Below are 21685 nucleotides of genomic sequence, written 5' to 3' on the forward strand. Positions count from 1 at the left end.
ATTTTCATTCAGTAAATAAATTTTTTAAATAGAATGGAATGATAAAAAAAATTTTACCATTTTCTTCTTATCGAATAATACAAAAAGCAAGCAATCCAAAATGAAAGGTAATTAAGAACTCTGCACCTCAAAGTTTTGAATTTTAAAAATTTTGTAAATGTTTTTACGGAAATTCGGAATAGAGAATTCGGGAAAACAGTTAAGTGTTTTTACATAGCTTTGGAAAACCAAATTTTAAACACAGAAAACGCACTTTTTTACAGATTTTTTAGCCTTTATACAAAATTTTTCATATAGGTATATATTTTTAAAGGTATAATATATTTTCAAGAACTAGGAATCATAACAGTTCTCTACCAACTACACTGCACCAAAGTATTCTTATACTAAATTAAATTAATTGTATAGTTGCAAATACCTCAGTTTTTGGAGAGAAAAAAAAATTAAAACTTATATTTTCTTCTTTTTTTCTCCTTGCCGTTTATTATGCTTTTCACATATGTATATTATTTTTTTATATATTAAACTATATGATCATATATGTATTCATAAATTCCACAAATATTAACCTAAGAATTTTGAAGAATCTTCGTTATTTTGCAAAAACACAATTATATTTTTTCAAGATACAGAATTTTAAAGTACAATTTTTTTCTCATCGTACATCCTTATACAATATTTTTAAATACAGTAATAACACCGTTCACCTTTTTTAGCTTTTGGAAATTTAATTTTATAGTGTTATATAAATTAAATACATAGAACCGTAAAAAAAAATCGATTGGATTTTGGATAGGTGACCAATTTTTATCGATTTTCTTTTTTTTTTGTTAAAATTAAAAAAAAAAAACATCAATGCAAAATGTGAGCATTAAATATTTTTACTGACCAATTTTTTTTTTCGACATTTGGTTGGTCGAATTTTTACACTGGATATTAAAGGAGTCCACACAAAGACCCTAATCAGGTTTGATACCAATAACCAATATCATTATTTGGTCAAGTGAAGTAGACTTAAGCACGCCAAAATTTTTAATTTTCTTTGGTTTATCCAAGATTTAAAAGGTATTTATTAATAAAATGTTCAAATTAACTCAAAAGAATATGATTTTGCTCATAAAAAAGTCATTAAAAGTAAGTCATTTTCAGCTGCAAAAATGTGGTGTTTTAAATTATATCAAAAATTCAAACCCTCACAACAGAAAAACCGTTTTATGAATAAGTCTGAAACTTTGAAAATTAATTTAAGTTCTATTAAGCTTCAATAATTAAGCCTCAGTTTAATATTATCTCACATAGTTATGAAAGAGCGGCACATTTTCTAAAAAACTGTAAAAAGGCCTATTTTGATAGCTTTTCTAAATTGATATCAAATGTACGAAAACTTTTTTTTTTAACAAAGCAAACTTAATTTCTTTGTAGAGAATTAAATGAAATGTATCCTTAAATTTTCTGTGGAGTGATCCGTTGTTGAGATATTGATAGTCAAAGTCAAAAGTATGGTTTTTGGTTCGAGGACTGATATTGTAGTCTAAAAAAAATCGCAGAATTTTAAAACAAAAATAATCTTGAAGCCAAATAAACAGCCTTTTTAAAAATTATTATCATTTTTTAAAAAAAAATTTCCTACTTTTTTATGAGAAAAGTAAAAACAAAAAAAAATTTGAAAATGTTGGTTTTTGAACAGTTCCAACGATTAACCTATTTTACCGTTAGAAATAAAATATTTAGTCAAAAAATCCTAAAACTAGAAAAATGTAGCTTTCACATGCTTTTTGATTTGTCATGATGCGTTTATTTTTACTGAGATACAGCTTATCGAAAACCGCTAAAAAAATCATAATTTTTTTTTTGTTCCCTTAATTTTTTGGGCTAGTGTATATTGTACTAACAATCCTATTAATTTGATCCTTTTATCACAAAGTGCACAATTATTTTTCATACCTTTACTTATGCGCCTCACTACTTAAAAATTTTAATTTGTATGAAAATTTAATGAAAAATAAAAATAAAAAAATGCATAAATTTTCTATGTGGTGCAATGATACCATTGAAAAGTGTTCTTTATCGTTAAAAAAACACATTTTAACCCGAAATATTTTGATGGACATATTTTATTATTTTTTTCTACGGTATATGAAACGTTCTTACAAAATTTGATCAGTCTGCCACTTTTTTTTCAAAGAGCAATTGGTAATATTCTGATTCTTGTTCTTAAAGTAAGAGACTATTCATAAAGAGTCCAATAACTTTTTACATGATGGTCATGTAAATCGTCGATCGGGCGTTAAAAAATACCTCGAAATCATGTATAATATTAATACAAATGTTTCATTACCTACACCGAAAAAAAAAACCAATATCAATTTAACATTTTTTAATTATCAAATTAACATTTTTTAATTATCAGTCAAAAATGCTCTATAAAATGTGTTTTATGATATTTCAAATGTTGAAACAACCTTTTTATTATCAGGATGATATTTAAATGTCACATTTTGGAAATTTTTTTTGATATTTTATTATCATTTTTTTATATCAATTTCTCATTCCAAATTATTGAAAAATATTAAATAAAAAATTCTTAATGTGTACTAATTTAAAGGGGCTTTGTGTTTTTTCGAAGTAAAATGTATGATTTACTGAGAAAATTTGATCGGCACTAAGATTTTACTTCACATAGTTTGGGAGAAAATAACAAAACAATTACCTACATATATCACCTATAATAGAAAAAATAATATCACCATTATTTTGTAAAGAATATTCCCTATCAGTAATGTTTTGAAAAAAGAAAGAAAATTCTTAAAATAATAAAAATAATAAAAATGAAAAGGAAAGAAATAGATTTCATTATAATAAACTAAAACGTAAAATCTAGTCAACATTGATATTTTAGTTGTCAAAGTGAAATTTTCACTATCCACTTAAACTTAAAAAAATGTCAAAATGATATTTTAATTGTCAAAGTGAAATTTTCACTATCCCACCTGAAATTAAAAAATGTCAAAATGATATGATAAAATATCGAAATTGATATTTTAATTGTTGGACGACTTTTGTCACTGAAAAATGTTAATTTGATAGCTGTTATTATCAAATTTTTTTTTCGGTGTATACTATGATACCATGCGCGTAGGAAGGGGGGGTCCTGGGTGGGCCAGGCCCACCCTAGAAAATCAATGGCCCACCCTAGAAAAACCGACAGTTCTACGGAACTTTTAGTCTGGTTTTAGCTCCCACTAACATTTTTTTTTCAATATCGCTTGCTGAGAATTATAGGGCTGTATGTATGTTTAAAAATTTAATTAATTTTTTAATTAAAATTAATTTTTTAATTAAAATTAATTTTTTAATTAAATTTAATTTTTTACAAAATTAAGATCTTTGGACGTCAAATATCTTTTAAACGGTTATATAAACGAAAATGGTGTCAAATGCCTTTTTTGTACAGCGTTCAATTTCCTACAAGAATATGTAAAGAAACCTGCTAAAAAGCCGATTTATAAAAACATGATTTTTTTTTAGTAGAAGGATAATATAAAAAATGGAAAATTGCGAAGCGAAGGACCTTTCCGTTAATACAAAGATTTCATATTTGGTGAGTATATTCTAGAGATGTCTGGCAATGTATCGGAGTATAAAATAAAAAAAAAATCGATTTTTTTGAACCAGCCTTGTGTTTATGTATATTTTTCTTAGTCAGCGATATGTATAAATACCCCGTTTATATGAGCAGTCTAAAAGGTCGGATTGAATAATTAGCTTTTTCAATGTGTGAATTGTGTTAAATAGTTAACAGCAGGTAAAATTTTTGACACTATTGAGGTTAATAAAAAATTTTCAGCTGTTAAAAATTTATTGGGCTCTGGCACCTGGTTAAATTTGAGTTAAATTTTTTTTGCAGATGCTTTTATTTTTTTTTTTTTTTTTTTTCTTATTAAAAAGGAGTATCATGGCAGAAAAAGGCAGACAAAATTCTAAACAATAATAATCCATACAGCTGTAATTTTTTTATTAACCTCAATAGTGTAAAAAATTTTACACGTTGTTAACTATTTAACGCAATTCACACACGGCCTTAGACCGTGTGTGAATCGGGTTAAATACTAAGCCGAGAATATATTTTTGACACTTTTGAGGTGAAAGGATAATTTCAGTTGTCAAAAATTTATCCTAAGAGCCGGTTTAATTTTTATTTTCAGAGAAAAAATTTGTTGCAGAATTTTTTTAATATTTTTTTCAATAACTAATCAAAAACTGAAAATAAAGAAAGAAAATTGAAAAAGTAGTACAAAATTATGAGTGTATATTAGGAAAAATTTATATTTTTCAATATATTTCATTTTATTGATGATGAAAAAAATTGTTAGTTACCCATTAATGGCAACACAAAAATAAAATTCACATGACAACGCGTGTTGGAAGTTTGTAAATTGTTAATATTTATACTTTTTTTTAAATCATTATTTCTTTCGATTTGCAGAAAAAAAATATTTATCTACGTTAAAAATGTATCCAAATTCACACAGCTAAATTGAGCTAAAGATAATGTTTTATTCACCAGACATTCAAATGTCAAAAATGTATCCTCTGCTAAATATTTAAAATATGGCTTTAGAGTCATATAGTCACCCGCATACAACAACTTTTAATTACAAATTTTTACTTTTATATGTACATACCTATACTTCTGACTTAAGTTTCAAGAGCACCTTAAACAAAAAAATAAAGCAAATAAAATTGAAAACTTGGTAAGGTCAGTTTTTAAAGCCAATCGCTGTCATAAATTGCGACTGAATTCAACTTTTGTGTCGCTCAAAATAAAAGTAATGTAACTCCATCCAATTGCATTTCGATATAACAAACTTTTAAAAAACGGAGTACCATATTAACCTAAACAATATAAAAAGAAAAACCAGTAACTATCAAAAATATATTGCGTATTTGGAGTTGATTCCTTTTTATATTGAAAGATATTAACAAAATAAGATACCATTGAACAAAAAACACACATTTTTCAAAAAAAAAAATGAGTTACCGATTACATTACCGATCGAATATATTATTAAAAATACCGATCGAATATATTATTAAAAGTAAACTTTTTGCTTATTTTAAGTTTTTAAAAACAACAGAGCGTGGCGAATTATTTGCCAATTAAAGGAGCAAAGTAAATAAAATGCACGACTGTGTCACGTAGTTGCTGTAAACTAATACTTATGTTAGTTTACAGATTGTAAGGGCTTACTTTATATAAATTTCAAAGAAATTTGTCGATGTTGGGGAAGAGCCGACATTCAGGGCAAAGTTTTGTTAAATAATTTTTTTTTGTTATTAGACTTTTTTGAGAAAAACTAAATGCAGTTTAACGCCTGCAAAGTTTAATCAAAATCGTTAGAGCCGTTTTCCAGTTATTTGGTATAACTTGAAGAATTTGTATGGGGGTACACTTTCTACACCGAAAAAAAACCAATATCAATTTAACATTTTTTAAATATCAAATTAACATTTCTTAAATATCAGCCAAAAATGCTCTATAAAATGTGTTTTATGATATTTAAAATGTTAAAACAACATTTTTATTATCAGGATGATATTTAAATGTCACATTTTGTATTTTTTTTTTTTGATATTTTATTATCATTTTTTCATATCAATTTCTCATTCCAAATTATTGAAAAATATTAAATAAAAAATTCTTAATGTGTACTAATTTAAGGGCGCTTTGTGTTTTTTCGAAGTAAAATGTATGATTCACTGAGAAAATTTGATCGGCACTAAGATTTTACTTCACATAGTTTGGGAGAAAATAACAAAACAATTATTATCACCTATATAATAGAAAAAATAATATCACCACTATTTTGTAAAGAATATTCCCTTTCAGTAATGTTTTGAAAAAAGAAAGAAAATTCTTAAAATAATAAAAATAATAAAAAAGAAAAGAAAAGAAATAGGTTTCATTATAACAAACTAAAACGTAAAATCTAGTCAAGATTAATATTTTAATTGTCAAAGTGAAATTTTCACTATCCACTTAAATTTAAAAAAATGTCAAAATGATATTTTAATTGTCAAAGTGAAATTTTCACTGTCCCACCTGAAATTAAAAAAATGTCAAAATGATATGATAAAATATCAAAATTGATATTTTAATTGTTGGACGACTTTTGTCACCGAAAAATGTTAATTTGATAGCTGTTATTATCAAATTTTTTTTTCGGTGCAATTAAGGTAGAAAAAGAACAAAAAAAAAAACAACTTTAAAAAAAATTGCACACTCATGGTTATGGCTTCAGGTCGATGATAACATCTGGCCCACCCTAGATAAAATCTCTAGCTACGCCCATGTATGATACACAACAAAGCGAATGCAACACAGAAAAACTCTTGTATCTATCCTTTCGGAAGGAATACAAGGTGGCCCAATATCTCAAAATAACTCTTATATTGAGTACTAAAAACGATATAAATTTCATGCTTTTATCACAAAGTGTACGATTTTGTTGCTAAGCCGCCTCACTAATGTATTTCATAATGTTTAAAACAATTTTGTTAAACAAAATCAATATTAAAATTCCATTTAAATTCGCTGTAAGATTTCTTGTTTAAAAATTCCAAACACAATCATATCAACAATATTATGCTAATTTTTCACACTACAAATGCACTAAGTCAGCAACCACCACTAATGCACCAACTTATTAAATTATTATTATTTTTTTTTTATCACACTTCTCCTCCCCATATAATAAATAATTTGAATCTCATTGAGACTTAATAACTTAAAGGAAACCACATAGGTAAACCACAGGAAAATATAAAAAATAATAAAAAGAAAAAAAAAAAAAACATTACAATGATTCAATCATAGAAATGGAAATTGCATATTTCTTTTTTTCATACTTAATCTTTTTTTTTTTGTCAGCAATCTTTTAACTACTATTACTGTCCTCCCATTTGATGATACTTTCTCTATCACTCAGTGAGAAAATAATGAACAGCAAAAACAAAATCACAGGGACTCAATGTTGTTGTTGTTACTTAAAACCAACAAACAAAAAAATCTTATAATGATACTTCATCTGTCAAATGTTGATAGAAAATTACATCTATCAATTTATCATTGGTCATCATTTGATGGTGTATAGTGACCTCTCTCGAAGTTATCTCTTTTTATTGAAACCTAACCCCAAAAGTCAGGTCAAATACCGACAAAGAGGTCAAAATGATGAGGGTAAAGAAAAAAAGTTATAAAGTAATCCGTTACAAGAAATCCCTTTAAACCCTGAGATAATGTACGAGTTGTTTGTTGTTGTTGTTGTTGGTCGTCTTTTCCGACTTACCATAATAGAGCTGGGAAAATCCACAAAAAAAGGTTTACGATATTAAATCCTCAACAGGTACAAGAGTCGATGTGGCTTGAAAAAAAGATTTAAATAGTTTTTCCAGGAATATCCAAGATTTTTATATTTTTTTTTTTTTATCCAAAGAGAAGAAAAAGGACCTGTTACTCAGGGAGAGTTAAAAAGGTCAATTAGGGGCATTATTTTGATTATCACTTCCACAGAACTATCTCACAATTCACACATTAGGTAGAGGCTTAAAACCTATTTCTTGTTATTAAATGCGTAGGGGTCTCAAAGAGATCCTCGACAGTAATAATTCTCTTTTTCTCACACAATATTGTAATTTGGTAATAAAAGTAATGAATATTTTCTGACAATCGACGATTTGTTGGTCATAAATTTAAACCACCCCGATTTTAAACAGGTACGACAAGCAAAAAGACGGTTAAGACAACGAAACGACTACGACGGACAACAATGTTGAAAAAATTGAAGATCGCATTTAAAATCCGACAGAGGTCTAGTGCGATGGAGGTAAAGACCGTGAATGGTAGGTAAACCGATCGCTATGAAAATGGAAGTAAAACTGAAAAAGGTAACACAAAACAACATAAATGAATGTATCTGCAGTACATACCTGGTGTATACTTGCCATCAACATGCAACATTTCTTTCTTTCCTTGCAACATTTTTTTCTATGGCAAAGAAGAAGAGAAATTTTGTATTCGAGAGGGGAAATTATGTTGCTTTGGGATTTATAAAAATGTTTAAAGTATAAAATCAGTGTTGATCATAAAATGTATCTTAGAGATACTTGGCTTGAAGAACTGAGAAGATTTTTAGAAGTTGATGTCTAGAAGAAGGTACACACATTTTATTAGGGTCCCGCATTAGGATTGTTTTATTATTTGGAATTCACATGTACAGAATTATTATGTTTTTTTAAGTTAAATTAAATATAAGTATAAGAATATTGTAGTACTGAATTTTGAATAACTTCTCTTACTGCTACACTAAGGAAAAAGCCACCATAAAATAATATAAAATCAATGAAAACCATATTGATTCAACTATGATTCGCAATGCGTTGAAGATGAACATTTTAAAATAAAAGTGGAAAAATGTTTAATTTTTGATGGTTTCGTTTCTTAAAGCAATATAAATCAAAGTAGTTCATCTTTGAAACAAAGACGTTTCAACTTCAATTTATTTTTTCCCTCAGTGTAGTATGCTGATATCAGATGGAATATGAAAAAATAATCAGTATGCAGAATATTGATGACTTTTTTACATTCGTATCAAATGAAAACGTGAAGAAAAAAGTGAGAAACCGCAAAAAAAAGAAAATTCAATACTCGAAAAAATTTTATTTTTTTGTATTGTTATTATTCTAAAGAATATCAATTTCTCAGAAGAAAGGTTAGCTGTTAACAATTGAAATGGAATTCAACGATTTTTTTCGAATATGAACTTTGAAATCACAAACTACAGCATAGCTATCTATCAACAAATTGCCCAACCCGATTCGGAGATTTTCAATTCATTTTGCAGGAGCATAGAGATTTATCTTTCAAAATTTATTGGACATTTTAATTAGGTATTGTAGTATTGTAGTGAATTCGGAGAAACAAAAGGTCCAATTTGTTACAGTCATTAAGAAAATAAAAATACACTAAACTGCCTACTCAAAAGAAATTTAGTTTGAAATTTGCCTCAAAATTATTTAGTTGATGGTTAGCATTGTCAAAGCGAATCGATACATTGTAGAGCTCACATGTGTATGGACTCACTTATGTATCACTGCTTTAAACAATGATTTACCGTGATGCATACACATTTGACAACGCTAACCAATTAAGTAATTTTTAGGAAAATTTCAAAACAAATCTGGGGTGCGCCTTATTCTTTTTTTTTTTTTTGGGAAGAGTAGACATTAGTGATTTAAAAACGGAAAAATATACCATATTTTCACTATCCGTATTTTTTTGAGAAAAACTTAAAATACAGTTTTGCTAGAATTACTATTTGTGCACCAAATTTAATAGAAATCGTTAGAGCGGTTTTCGAGAAAATTTCAATAACTCAAAAATTTTGTATGGGAGGTACACTTTTTAAGTGGGATATTAAAAAAAAACAACAACCTTTAAAACTACAAAAAAATCTTCCGTACAAAATTTAGAGGAAATCCGTCCACCTGTTTAGGGTGCAGCTTCATGAAAAATTTTTCTAAAAGCAAAGGGGCTCCATTTCTGAAGTAAAACATAGCTTCCAAGCAAAATAACAATGTAAAGAAACAATATTTTCCAACAAAAAAACTTAACAAATTGTGTAGATTTACAACTTTTTAATGCATACGAAGCCAAATATGGCTTCCGTACTTTTTGCCCTCCCAAGACCAGGCCAATAATTTTTTTACAATAAAAATTGGTTCATAGCATACACAATTAGACAATCGATCAAAAATAAATTTTTAATTCCACTTTACTTTCCAAACAAACGCAGTAATTAACACTTAAAGTATGAATATATTCTACACTTTCGATTTCAATGCACACGACTGATCGACTCACCTGTGATCATAAAATACACCTTTATTTTGGGTCGGACACACGAAAAAACTATCTCTATGGGTTCTAAGGAACACAAAGAAGAGGATTGTATTTAATCTTTACCATTTTTTTGTGACAGATAAGAGAAAAGTGCATACAAACAGACAAAACCATATTTGGCTTCGTATGCAGTAGAGGGTTAAAACCTCAAATTTACTTTTTTGACACGAAACCTTTTAGAAATGTTTAAAATTAAAATGTTTTAAAAAACTCAAGAAAAACTATTCAAAAAAGATTTTAAAAAAATGACATTTTCGATGTGTTTTTACTAAATAGTCTATTTTTATGTTTTGAGCATTTATAGAAATTGAAAATGTAACAGAGAAAATAAAATACTTTATCTTTCAACATAATGGTCACAAAAATTGAATACGGCTAAAATTGGATAAAATATGGACTTTCAAAATCTAATGTTTTTGGTCTTTTTGAGACATTTTTCTCCGGCTTTTGAAATGGCGGACCGTAAAACACTGCGTATTCAAAATAGTTCGTTCGTAATAAACTTTTTTTAAAAGATAGTTCTCTTGAAAGGTGTTAGACCGATTAGTATTTTCTTAATTTCTAATACTTCCTTTCCAAATTGTGTGGTGTTCAGTCAATATTTTGCGTGATTTTCTAATTGTGTTGGAGACTATGAAGAAGAACTCTTTCATTTTTGTTCATTTGCGAGTAGTCAGAAATTCATTTAACCGTTAAATTCAACATTAAAAAAGTTTATTAGTAACCTTCTTTGGGTACGCAGTACGCAGTGTTTTACAGTCGCCATTTCCGGTCAAAAGACCAAAAGGAGTTTTTCCACTATTTTCATTCATAAACCTTTGCTTAAGCGTAGTCTACCAACTATTACTTTAAGAGTATTAATTAAGCTTGTTTTATCTTTTAAAAATCAACAGCTAACTACTTCTAAAAGTACAAATTCGGTTCTGAAAGGGTACAAAAATTAAATAATAGGTATGGAAAAATGACCTAATAAAAAAAATCGGATTTCTTAAGAAAAACAAATGCATCTCGGTTATTTATGAAATATTCTCAACAATGTTAAACCATTTTGAAAAGAAAATAAAACACACCAACTTTTAGGGTAACTTGCCGAAACATCGTAGTGCATTTTTTTGTACACTACGGTTCATTTAATTAGAAACATGTACAATTTTTGCGTACTTAGTTGGGCAAAAAAGTGATATTTGCTTTAAAACTGATGCAGCTGAGTTAAAATTTTTGTATGCACTGCTATTCAAGATTTCGTAGCAAATGAAAAAAATGAGAAAACTTAAGATTTGCAAAAGTTATTAAAGTTAAGGCTTTGATTTCTGTGAAAGGGATTTTTCTCACCCGAGTAAGCGAACTAAGTATTTGAAAGCAATCGAAATATCGATTTGTACATCAATAGAAATTAAAATATATCTATTTGAAGACTTGGTGGTGGTGAAAAAATGGGAGAGAAAAATGCTAATAAATTCTGACAGTAAATTTTTGTGAAGTCCTTGCCACTTTTTGTTTGATTTTACTACTATATTCAGATATTTATGCTTTTAACATGAGACTCTTCCAGTTTTATATCTAACATGGTTTGGAGAGTTTAAGGCTTTGTTATATTATACTAATATTTACACAACGTGTTATTATTCCTAATAACTGTTTCACTCTCTGATTTTGATGTTGTGGCAGTGGAATATTACTACTATTACCTACTTCTATTTATTATTCAATTGAAGAACGCGCTGCACATTGAATTTTTTTATTTCTTGTTTATTTTATTAAATAAACGAATTCCGAATGATTAACTATATCGCAAATTATAATGTATTGACAATCAGGAAATCATAGTAGTACACTATTAAAAGTACCCGTGGATGGAAGGTGTTTTTGGAGAAAAAATGGCTCCAATTTATTGGTTTCTCATATTTTTTGTCACTAGTTTAAATAGTAGTTTTCTTGAAATGACGCAAGTGCTCGAAAGAATTCATAATAAAAGTGATTCAGCCACAATTGTTTTCATTGGAATTGATACTGATTTTCTTCAATACTTCATGAAACGAAGAAACGACATCGCAGTGATACATTTTGCATTTCCTCCATCAAACATTTCTAACAAATCTCAGTGTAATTGGAATACTATGTTAGTTTTTCAACAATCTAATCTCAGTGAAACTGATAGTTTGCACAAGTTTTTAGAACGATTTCGTGTTCGAAGATTTGTACTTATCTTCTCAAGGAGTTTTGAAGGTCTTAAACAGAGTTTTGAAGTTTTTGGAATTAACAAATTCACACGAATTTTCGGATCAAACGGAACCAATACTTTTGCTTTTCTTCCTTATGCTGATAATCAAGTCCTAGAACTATCTCAAAAAGATCCAATTCCTGATGCATTGAGAGACCTTAATGGTTTGAAAATTCGTACAGCCTATAGTAGTGATATTCCAAGAGTTTATGGATTCATCGATGAAAAAGGTCGCAACAGAGTTGGAGGCTATGTGGCAAAATTGTTTTTAGCTTTCGTTCAGCACCATAACGCGCGTTTCGAAGTCAAACAAGTCGAGAACTTGACGACCCGTTTTATAATTGCCGTCGCAAAAGCAACACTTGAAAATAAAATCGATATTAGTATAAATACTTATCATTACTACGAAGGTCTGCAGACGACTTATCCCTTCGCAGTTCTACAATGGGTCATCTTAGCACCTCTAACTAATCAATTGGATCCAACTGAATACTTCTCAAGGCCGTTTACTTTCAGTTTATGGAAAACAATTGGAATAATTTTATTTTTCATCATCGGAATGAAGGTCCTGACGAATATTTTATGCGGTCAGCCAGCACTCATTTGGGAAAGTTTTAGTAAAATTTTTTTGACATTGCTGGGCTTGCCAACTGAGAAACCAATCAAAAGCGGCTTTAGATTCATATGCCAGGTTCAAATACTGTCATTCATTTTGAAGAACATTTACATGGTTTATTTGACATCCTTTCTAACGGTATTTATAAAAGCGAATGAGTATAAGACAATCCAGGACATGATTGCCAACAACGTTGGCATAATTATTATCGACTATGAATGGAAAGTCTTAGAGGCTACAAAAATATATCCAGCGGGTCTTGAGAAAGTTGTCATTCCTGTAGACAATGAAATGTTCAATCGGCAAAAATACTCTGGAGGTGGTATTAGTAGAGATGGTTTTGCCTTAGGATCAGATGTTGCTGGATTTTGGGTAGCTGTCGAAAGGAAATTTTACAAACCAAGATTTCATATACTTGAAGGCAGTTTAGAAGATTACCATTTGGGATTTCTTGTGGCCCAACATTCGCCATTTAAAGATATTTTAAGTAAATTTATAATTGATGTTTTGAGTTCGGGTTTGATACAAAAATGGAAATGTGATGCTGAGAGAGCAATCTGGAATCTTTTTGACAAGAAAAAGCCTGTGAATGAAGCAAAAACCTTGCAGCCGTTAACGATGTATCATTTTGTATTCGCTGGATTGTGTTTGTTTTTTGGATTGGTATTGGCATTGATAATGTTTTTGTGTGAATATTGTGTTGGTGTTGTACGTAATTTTTTTTTTAAATAGTAAAATTGTGTTGAGAAAATAATTTTAATAAAACAAAGCTAATTTTAAAGGAGTTGTTTCATATAGTCAGATCAGTTCTCCCTAATTGAAAATTTGTAAAAAACCTTTCAGCTTTTACCTGTCATACATCTGTGTTTCGGTTTTTCTTTCATAACTCTTCTTCTTAAAATCGTATGCCTTGCAAAAAGTAGTGAAAGCACAACAAAAACATTACTGTTAAGAAAAAATCGAAATGCTGGCAAAAAAAAGTAGGTATATGTACTGATGAGATTTGAAAGTGTTCCAAGTTCTAAGGTTTTATTTAAAATTTGTATTATTTGAATTTTGATTGTTTACTTGGCATTTCTTCAAATAACTTTAAAAATTGGGGTTTCATTCTTCCCTACATAATTAAATAAATTGCACGACTGGGGTCGCACGTACTTGCTCTTATGCTTAAAGTAACTATAATGTTAAAGCTTTTTATTCAAGAAATTTAAAATTCGATATTTTGAAGAAATTTCATAAGTAGTATAAAAAAATTAAATCTGTTTTCATAATTAATAAAACTCCGTTTTAAAATATCTTAAAAAAAAAAAACAAATATGCCATTTTATTTCTCGTATAAAAAGGTATTTTTAGAAAAAAAATTTTGAAAATTGTAGTAGCCGTTTTTTAAAAAAATAATTTTTTATATATGAAATTTTTTAACATTTTTCAAAAAAAAAGTTGGTATGCCATTTTGAAGAAATAATTAATTTACTCATAAAAACTAAATTTCAAAATTTTTCATTGATCCGTTTTCAAAAAATTGATTTTTCAAAAAAAAATTTTGAAATATTTTTTAAAAAACCAAAACTGCGTTTTTTGAAAATTTTCTAAAATTTTAATATTATCTTTACTTACACACTTTTGTATAAAAATTTTCATTTAAATCGGGTTAATGTTGTACGAGATATTCAGAAACGAAAAAAACCGTTCTATGACAGGTACCGTTAATAACGGTACAAAAAATATTTTTTTATTTAAAAAGTTGGCCCTTATGTGTAGTATTACACACAAAAATTTTAATCAAAATCGTTAGAGCCGTTTTTGAAAAAAATTAACTTTTCTATTTCCGTTATATGGCAGGTACCTACCGTTAGTTTTGGTCATAAAAAAAAATTTCAATTTCCCCTCTAGGGAATCACCAAAAACTGCTAACTACCAAGTTTGAAGAAAATCACTTCACTCGTTTAGGCTGCAGCTCGAGGTATATACAGACAGACAGACAGACAGACAGACAGAATTGCCGGACCCACTTTTTTGGCATTCTCCATCATCGTAATGTCATGTAAAATTGTTATCTCCAGTTCGATTTTTTTTACGAATCCTAAACTTGCCCTATAGTACCTATATCGCAAGTAAAAAATAACACAGCCACACAAAAAAAAATAAAAGTTCTGACCTGGGGTTGCGACTAGGCTTTTCATATAGTTTTTGGGTCGCTGAAAGCGAATCCGAAGTCCGTTTTGCCCCATCACGTCAAGATTTCGAGATAACCTCAAAAAATGTCACAAAACTCAAAACAAAGTTCTTATCTGACATTTTTTGAGGAAATCTCAAAAACCTGGCATGATACGGCAAAATAGACTTCGGATTCGGTTTCAGCGACACAAAAACTATATGAAAATCTTTGTCGCAAACCCAGATAAGAACTTTTGTTAATTTGGTTCTGACATTTTTTTGAGGATATCTCAGAAACCTGACGTGATAGGGCAAAATTAACTTCGAATCTGGATTCAGCGATATTCGCAAATCCAGATCAAAGAAAAAAGAAAAAAAATCGTGACATTTTTTGAGGTTATCTCAAAAACTTGACGTGATGGGGCAAAACGGACTTCGGATTCGGTTTCAGCGACAAAAAAACTATTTGAAAAATCTAGTCGCAACCCCAGGTCAGAGACTTTAAATTTGTTTTGTCCTCGATTTTTTTTGTTTTGTTTTTTTTTTTTTTCTGATAACTTAACCAAAAGGCTTAACCCTCTGTAGGCACACCTCATTTTGCGAATTTGGTTTATACTTTTTCATGGCGCTAGAACTTTTTTCGGTCTCACTATTTTATGGAGAATCATATATAAAATTGATGTAGAATTTTCCGAGGAATTCGAATACAAAGAAAAAAAATTATTTTTACCCTTATAAAGACACTTTTCTGTGACCACTTTTCATTTTTTTCCTGCCAAATTCGCACCCGTGTGTGCCGACATTAGCTTACATACATATATGTACATACATTAAACTACAAAGGTAAGTTTGTGCGACATAGTCTTCCTACTTCTCTCTGAGCCACAAACAAAACTCTAAGCAACAACACCGAAATTCCTTAAAAAAAAAAACGTTTTTCAGCCTAAGAAAGAATGATACATATACAAATTTTCCCCAAAAAAAATTCATCACAATAGTCTGCAGCTATCGAAGATTTCACATGAATATGAAGACCTTAAAAGCGAGTTGAGCCCTATTTGTATTTAATCGTATTTCGTATTTCTAGACTCTAATCTGTGTAGTTGCATCAAAAAGCGATTGCTTTTTGGTCTTCAACTAGAATTGGTTAACTTGTCACTCAGTTTAATCACCATATATTACACCTATTATACAATCTTTAGTCAGTTATCTAGATGTCACATAGTTTATGTTACCTGGTAAACTTACTAATTAATCAATTTCTAAAACGACAAGTAATAATTATGCTATTATGATTTCGATTTCCTGATAACAATTTGTTTGCTTCCTTATTAACAGTTTCCATTTTTCCAATTTTCGCTTATCCCCAATTTGTCCATCACAAATATTGTTAAAAACAAAACAAAAATAATGTTAGTAAAATATCATTGTTAATTAACCCATTTTGAGGAAACACTTCAAACACTCAAAATAATAAGAAGCTAGCGGAAAGGGTTAGTCGCCAAAATGTCCTCAATAGTTCTTGTAACGTTTTTATTTCTACTTCCAAATGGAATTGGTTGTAAAAATTATTTAGAATTAAGTGAACTTATTCGAAAGATACACAAAGAAACTAATTCCGGAACAGTTATTTTCTCAGGACTTGAAGATGATTTCATTTATTATTTCATGAAGGATCGACCAAAAATTCCGTTAGCCATCTTTCAAAGGCCTTTAAAAAGAAATCAAAGTACAATAATTGAAAGATGTGATTGGAATGCCTTTTTAGTGATACAAATCACAAGTGAAAATAACAACTGCGAATTATATAAACAAACGATAGCGTGGCTAAGAATACGGAAATTCATCATAATTATTGCTGACAATATCCAAAGTCTACATCAGTGCATTTTACATTTTCGAAAGAAAAAATACACAAGAATTTTCGGCATTGTCAGAGGCCTTACTTATGCCTACTTTCAATATGAAAATAATCCGGTAAAGCAGTTTTTATTAACAGAGACGTTGCCAGATTCGACAAAAAACTTAAACGGCTTCATCTTTCGAACCAGCATTAGCCCCGACATTCCTAGAGTATTTTGGTACAAGGACAAAAAAGGAAATCGTAAAATTGGTGGCTATGTCGGTCAAATGTTTGTCAGTTTCTTGCAAAAACATAATGCAACTTTTACAGAAATCAAAATTAAAAATGGAGAAACCCAATTTATGGTTGCCGTCTTGAGTGCAACAAAGAAAAAAGAAATTGATATAAGCATGAATGCTTATAAGCCGGTAAAAGGTCTCGAAATGAGTTACCCATTTAGTCTAATGAGCTGGAACATTATAGCACCAATAAATGGTTACTTGGACCCAAATGAGTATTTTGTGAGGCCGTTTTTTCCAATGGTATGGTTTTCAATCGTACTCACTGTAATTTACATAATTCTGATGAACATTTTGAAAGACAATCTAACTAACAAGCCTATTGATAATATTTGGCAATATTTCAGTGAAATTTTCAACACAATCCTAAATCGTTCGCCAGAAATCCGTTTCAACCGGGACTATCGATTTTACAGCCAAGTAATTGTAATGGCATTTATTCTAGTAAATCTGTATACAGTGACTCTGACATCATTTCTAACAGTTTACATTCAAATCAAACAGCTTAAAACAATTCAGGATCTAATTAATTTTAATATGCCAGTAATGATGATTGAATATGAATGGCAGGCAATTGAGGATCCCGAATTGCATCCGAAGGGTTTTGAAAAAATTGTTACCCTTGTCGAAAAAGGTGTAATGTTTCGTGAAAGAAATTCAATGGTGAATACAAGTTTTGCCTATGCCATGGGCTATGATAAGGCGTCATTTTATGTGGAATTTCAAAAACGATTTGCTGCAAAAACTTTGTTTCGAATGATTGAAGATACTTTGGGGAATTATTATTTGGGTTTTATTGTGGCTGAATATTCGCCGTTTATAGAAATTCTCAATCATTTTATAGTGGAAATTTTAGAAAGTGGATTATTACACAAATGGATGGATGATGCTCTAATGCAAGTGAGGGAAAATCGTTTGTTAAAGATGGGAACTGTTTTGCCAAAACGAAAAACTCCATATCCATTGACAGTGGATCATTTGAGATTTGCTTGGATTTGTTTGGAAGGTGGTTTGTTTATTTCGGGAGTTGTTTTTATTTGTGAACAAATTATTCATTTTACTCGAATACGAGCATTATGTTGTTAAATATAAAAAAAATACATAATAAAATGTTTTGGAGGACAAATGTTTATAGTGTCGTTTTTATTTGTTAGATTTCGTTATATGTTAATGTTAAAGTCTTAATAAGTTGAATATTTATAAATATAATAATGTTAAAGTTTAGTTTTAAGTTGAATATTTTTTGCTTTCAAAAGTCCCTAAATTCCTAAAACCTATAAGTTTGTCCTTTTGAGTTTTGATGCAAGTTGTGAACCATCTTGACAATTGGTTGGGCTAACAAGTTGTAAAATACATGCATTAGCCTCGTTTTGTTTGGCGTGTGCGAAAATAAATGGAATCGTCGAATACTTTGTCCTTAACTTTGCTGCAGTTGGAATCAAATAATTACAGAGTTGTTTACATACTTGGAAGTAGTTGGAATCTGCTGAGGTTTTATTTGACAGTTGACAGTCACATTGCCATGGGTTGTAAAAGTAATAATAATACAAAAAATTTGCATTAAAAAAAAATATTTATTGCTACTAAAAAAACTTGCATTAGAAAAAATATTAACATATACTAACCAAATATGAGCTCTTTATCTTAATGGGAAGGTCCTCCGCTTTTCAATTTTCCATTTTTACATCAAGCTTCTACAAAAAAAAAAAATATTTTTCTTATGAATTGAATTTTTAGCCAATTTTTTTTACATATTCTTGTAGAAAATTGAACGCTCTACAAAAAAGGTTAAATACACTTTTTTGAATTATCTAACCATTTAGTAGATATTTTAGGTCCAAAAATTTAGAAAATCCTTCAAAATTCGTTTTTTGTTCTTAATTTTGTAACAAATTGAAAAATTATAATAATCAAACGCTCATGATAGTACAGGAAAGATAGTAAAAAAACAGGCATATTGTGGAACGAAATATATAATGGCTGAATTTTTCAAATCTGAAAGAGGGGTATTAGAAAAGCTTAAGTCCTGGTTTTCGGGACGCCACCCCCCTGGCGAAATCCGCCATTTTGAAAAACGCGAATCGCTCTATATCTCCAAAACTATTTGTCCTAGAGAAATGGTTATCAGACCAAAGTTCTTGAAAATTTAATTATCTTTTTCCTTGTGATACATTATTTTTCTGAGCAGGCAATAATTTTGAGGTTATGTTGTTTTAAATTTTTTTTTTTGGTTTTATTTTATGTTTTTATCATTCCCGGTAACAGTAACATAATTTTTTAAACAGTACAAGTTGTAGACCATCAAATTTCCAATAATTTGGCATATTTTTGAAAGTCATGCGATGTAGGAGTCGTAAGTTATTGATCTAAAAACTATAGTCTAAGTACAGGAAAGTTAGTAAATTAAACAGGCATTTTGTGAAACGAAATATAGGGAGACTGATTTTTTCAAATCTGAAATAAGGGTATTAGAAAAGCTTAAGTCCTGGTTCTCGGGACGCCAACCCAATGGCGAAATCCGCCATTTTGAAAAACGTGAACTGGTCTATATCTACTAAACTATTGGCATGACCGAATAAGTTACTTAACCAAAGTTGTATGTAATATAAATATCTTTTCTTGTGCATTCATTGTTTTTTTGCGAGGACAACACTTTTAAGGTTATGTTGTTTTATTTTTTCGGTTTTTAAAATTTTTCCCAGTCTTTATGATAGAAACATAATTTTTTCACATGATTAAAGTTGAAGAACATCAAATTTCCATTAATTTGGTTTACTTTTGAAGATTATATAACTTTTCAAACCAAAGATACGGAATTTTAAGAGCAATCCCTTTCAATATTTTTACAAAATATATACTAATATGTTTTTGCATATGGTATGATAAAAAAGGCTAAATCGTGTACGAAAAAACAAGAAATATATAATATGAGAGGGAGTTATTAAGGTGGGTTATGGTAAAACTTAGAATATTGTGCTACACATATTTTGTTTTAAGTCAAACATCCAACTTTTATGATGCTAAAAAATTATGTTTCCATCATAGGGACTGAGAAAAATTAAAAAAATCGAAAAAATAAAAAATAAAACAACATAACCTCAAAAGTGTTGTCCTCGCTGAAAGACAGTGCATGTACAAGAAAAGATATTTATATTACATACAACTTTGGTTGAGTAACTTATTCGGTCAAGTCAATAATGTAGCAGATATAGACCAATTCACGTTTTTAAAAATGGTGGATTTAGCCACGTGGTTGGCGTCCCGAGAACCAGAACTTAAGCTTTTCTAATACCTTTCTTTCATATTTGAAAAAGTCAGCCTCCCTATATTTCGTTCCACAAAATGCCTGTTTTTTTTACTAACTTTCCTGTACTTAGACTATAGTTTTCAGATCAATAACTTTCGACTCCTACATCGCATGACTTTCAAAAATATGCCAAATTATTGGAAATTTGATGGTCTATAACTTGTATTGTTAAAAAAATTATGTTACTATTACCGGCAATAATAAAAACTTAAAATAAAACCGAAAAAAAATTTAAAACAACATAACCTCAAAACTATTGCCCGCTCAGAAAAATAATGTATCACAAAGAAAAAGATAATTAAATTTCCAAGCACTTTGGTCTGATAACCATTTCTCTAGGACAAATAGTTTTGGAGATATAGAGCGATTCGCGTTTTCCAAAATGGCGGATTTCGCCAGGGGGGTGGCGTCCCGAAAACCAGGACTTAAGCTTTTCTAATGTCCCTCTTTCAGGTTTGAAAAATTCAGCCGTCCTATATTTCGTTCCACGAAAAAGTCTATCTTTCCTGTACTATGACATATTCTTGTAGGAAACAGATTGTTCCACAAAAAAGGTCTTATTAACTTTTTTACTTGCGATATAGGTACTATAGGGCAAGTTTAGGATTCGTAAAAAAAATCGAGCTCGAGATAACAATTTTACATGACATTACGATGATGGAGAATGCAAAAAAAGTGGGTCCGGCAATTCTGTCTGTCTGTCTATCTGTCTGTCTGTCTGTCTGTCTGTCTGTCTGTCTGTCTGTCTGTCTGTCTGTCTGTCTGTCTGTCTGTATATACCTCGAGCTGCAGCCTAAACGAGTGAAGTGATTTTCTTCAAACTTGGTAGTTAGCAGTTTTTGGTGATTCCCTAGAGGGGAAATTGAAATTTTTTTTTATGACCAAAACTAACGGTACCTGCCATATAACGGAAATAGAAAAGTTAATATTGTTCAAAATTTTTGTGTGTAGTATTTCACATAAGAGCCAACTTTTGAAATAAAAATAATATTTTTTGTGCAGTTATTAACGGTACCTGCCATACAGCGGTTTTTTTGGTTTTTGAATATCTCGTACAAGATTATCCCGATTTCAACGAAAATTTTTATACAAAAGCGTTTAAGTAAAATTAATATTAAAATTTTGGAAAATTTTCAAAAAAAACATTTTTGGATTTTTAAAAAATATTTCAAAATTTTTTATTGAAAAATCAATTTTTTCAAAACTTGTGAATGAAAAATTTTGAAATTTTGTTTTTATATGTAAGTTAATTATTTCTTCAAAATGGCATACCAATTTTTT

The 21685-nt window shown here is 29.3% G+C and overlaps 1 protein-coding gene across 1 annotated transcript in view; it reads right to left on the bottom strand.

Moving 5' to 3' along the window:
* The window catches only part of LOC129912227 (mucin-2), a 40970-nt gene extending 33056 nt beyond the window's left edge, over nt 1-7914 (bottom strand). Inside the window, exon 1 of the mRNA XM_055990376.1 lies at nt 7350-7914. Within this exon, the coding sequence (XP_055846351.1) occupies nt 7350-7352 (3 nt within the window). The 5' untranslated portion in view covers nt 7353-7914. The remainder of the gene's footprint in view (nt 1-7349) is intronic.
* Nucleotides 7915-21685: the final 13771 nt, after the last annotated feature.

Source organism: Episyrphus balteatus, chromosome 2 (assembly GCF_945859705.1).
Source record: "Episyrphus balteatus chromosome 2, idEpiBalt1.1, whole genome shotgun sequence".
In the NCBI taxonomy this organism is placed as follows: domain Eukaryota; kingdom Metazoa; phylum Arthropoda; class Insecta; order Diptera; family Syrphidae; genus Episyrphus; species Episyrphus balteatus.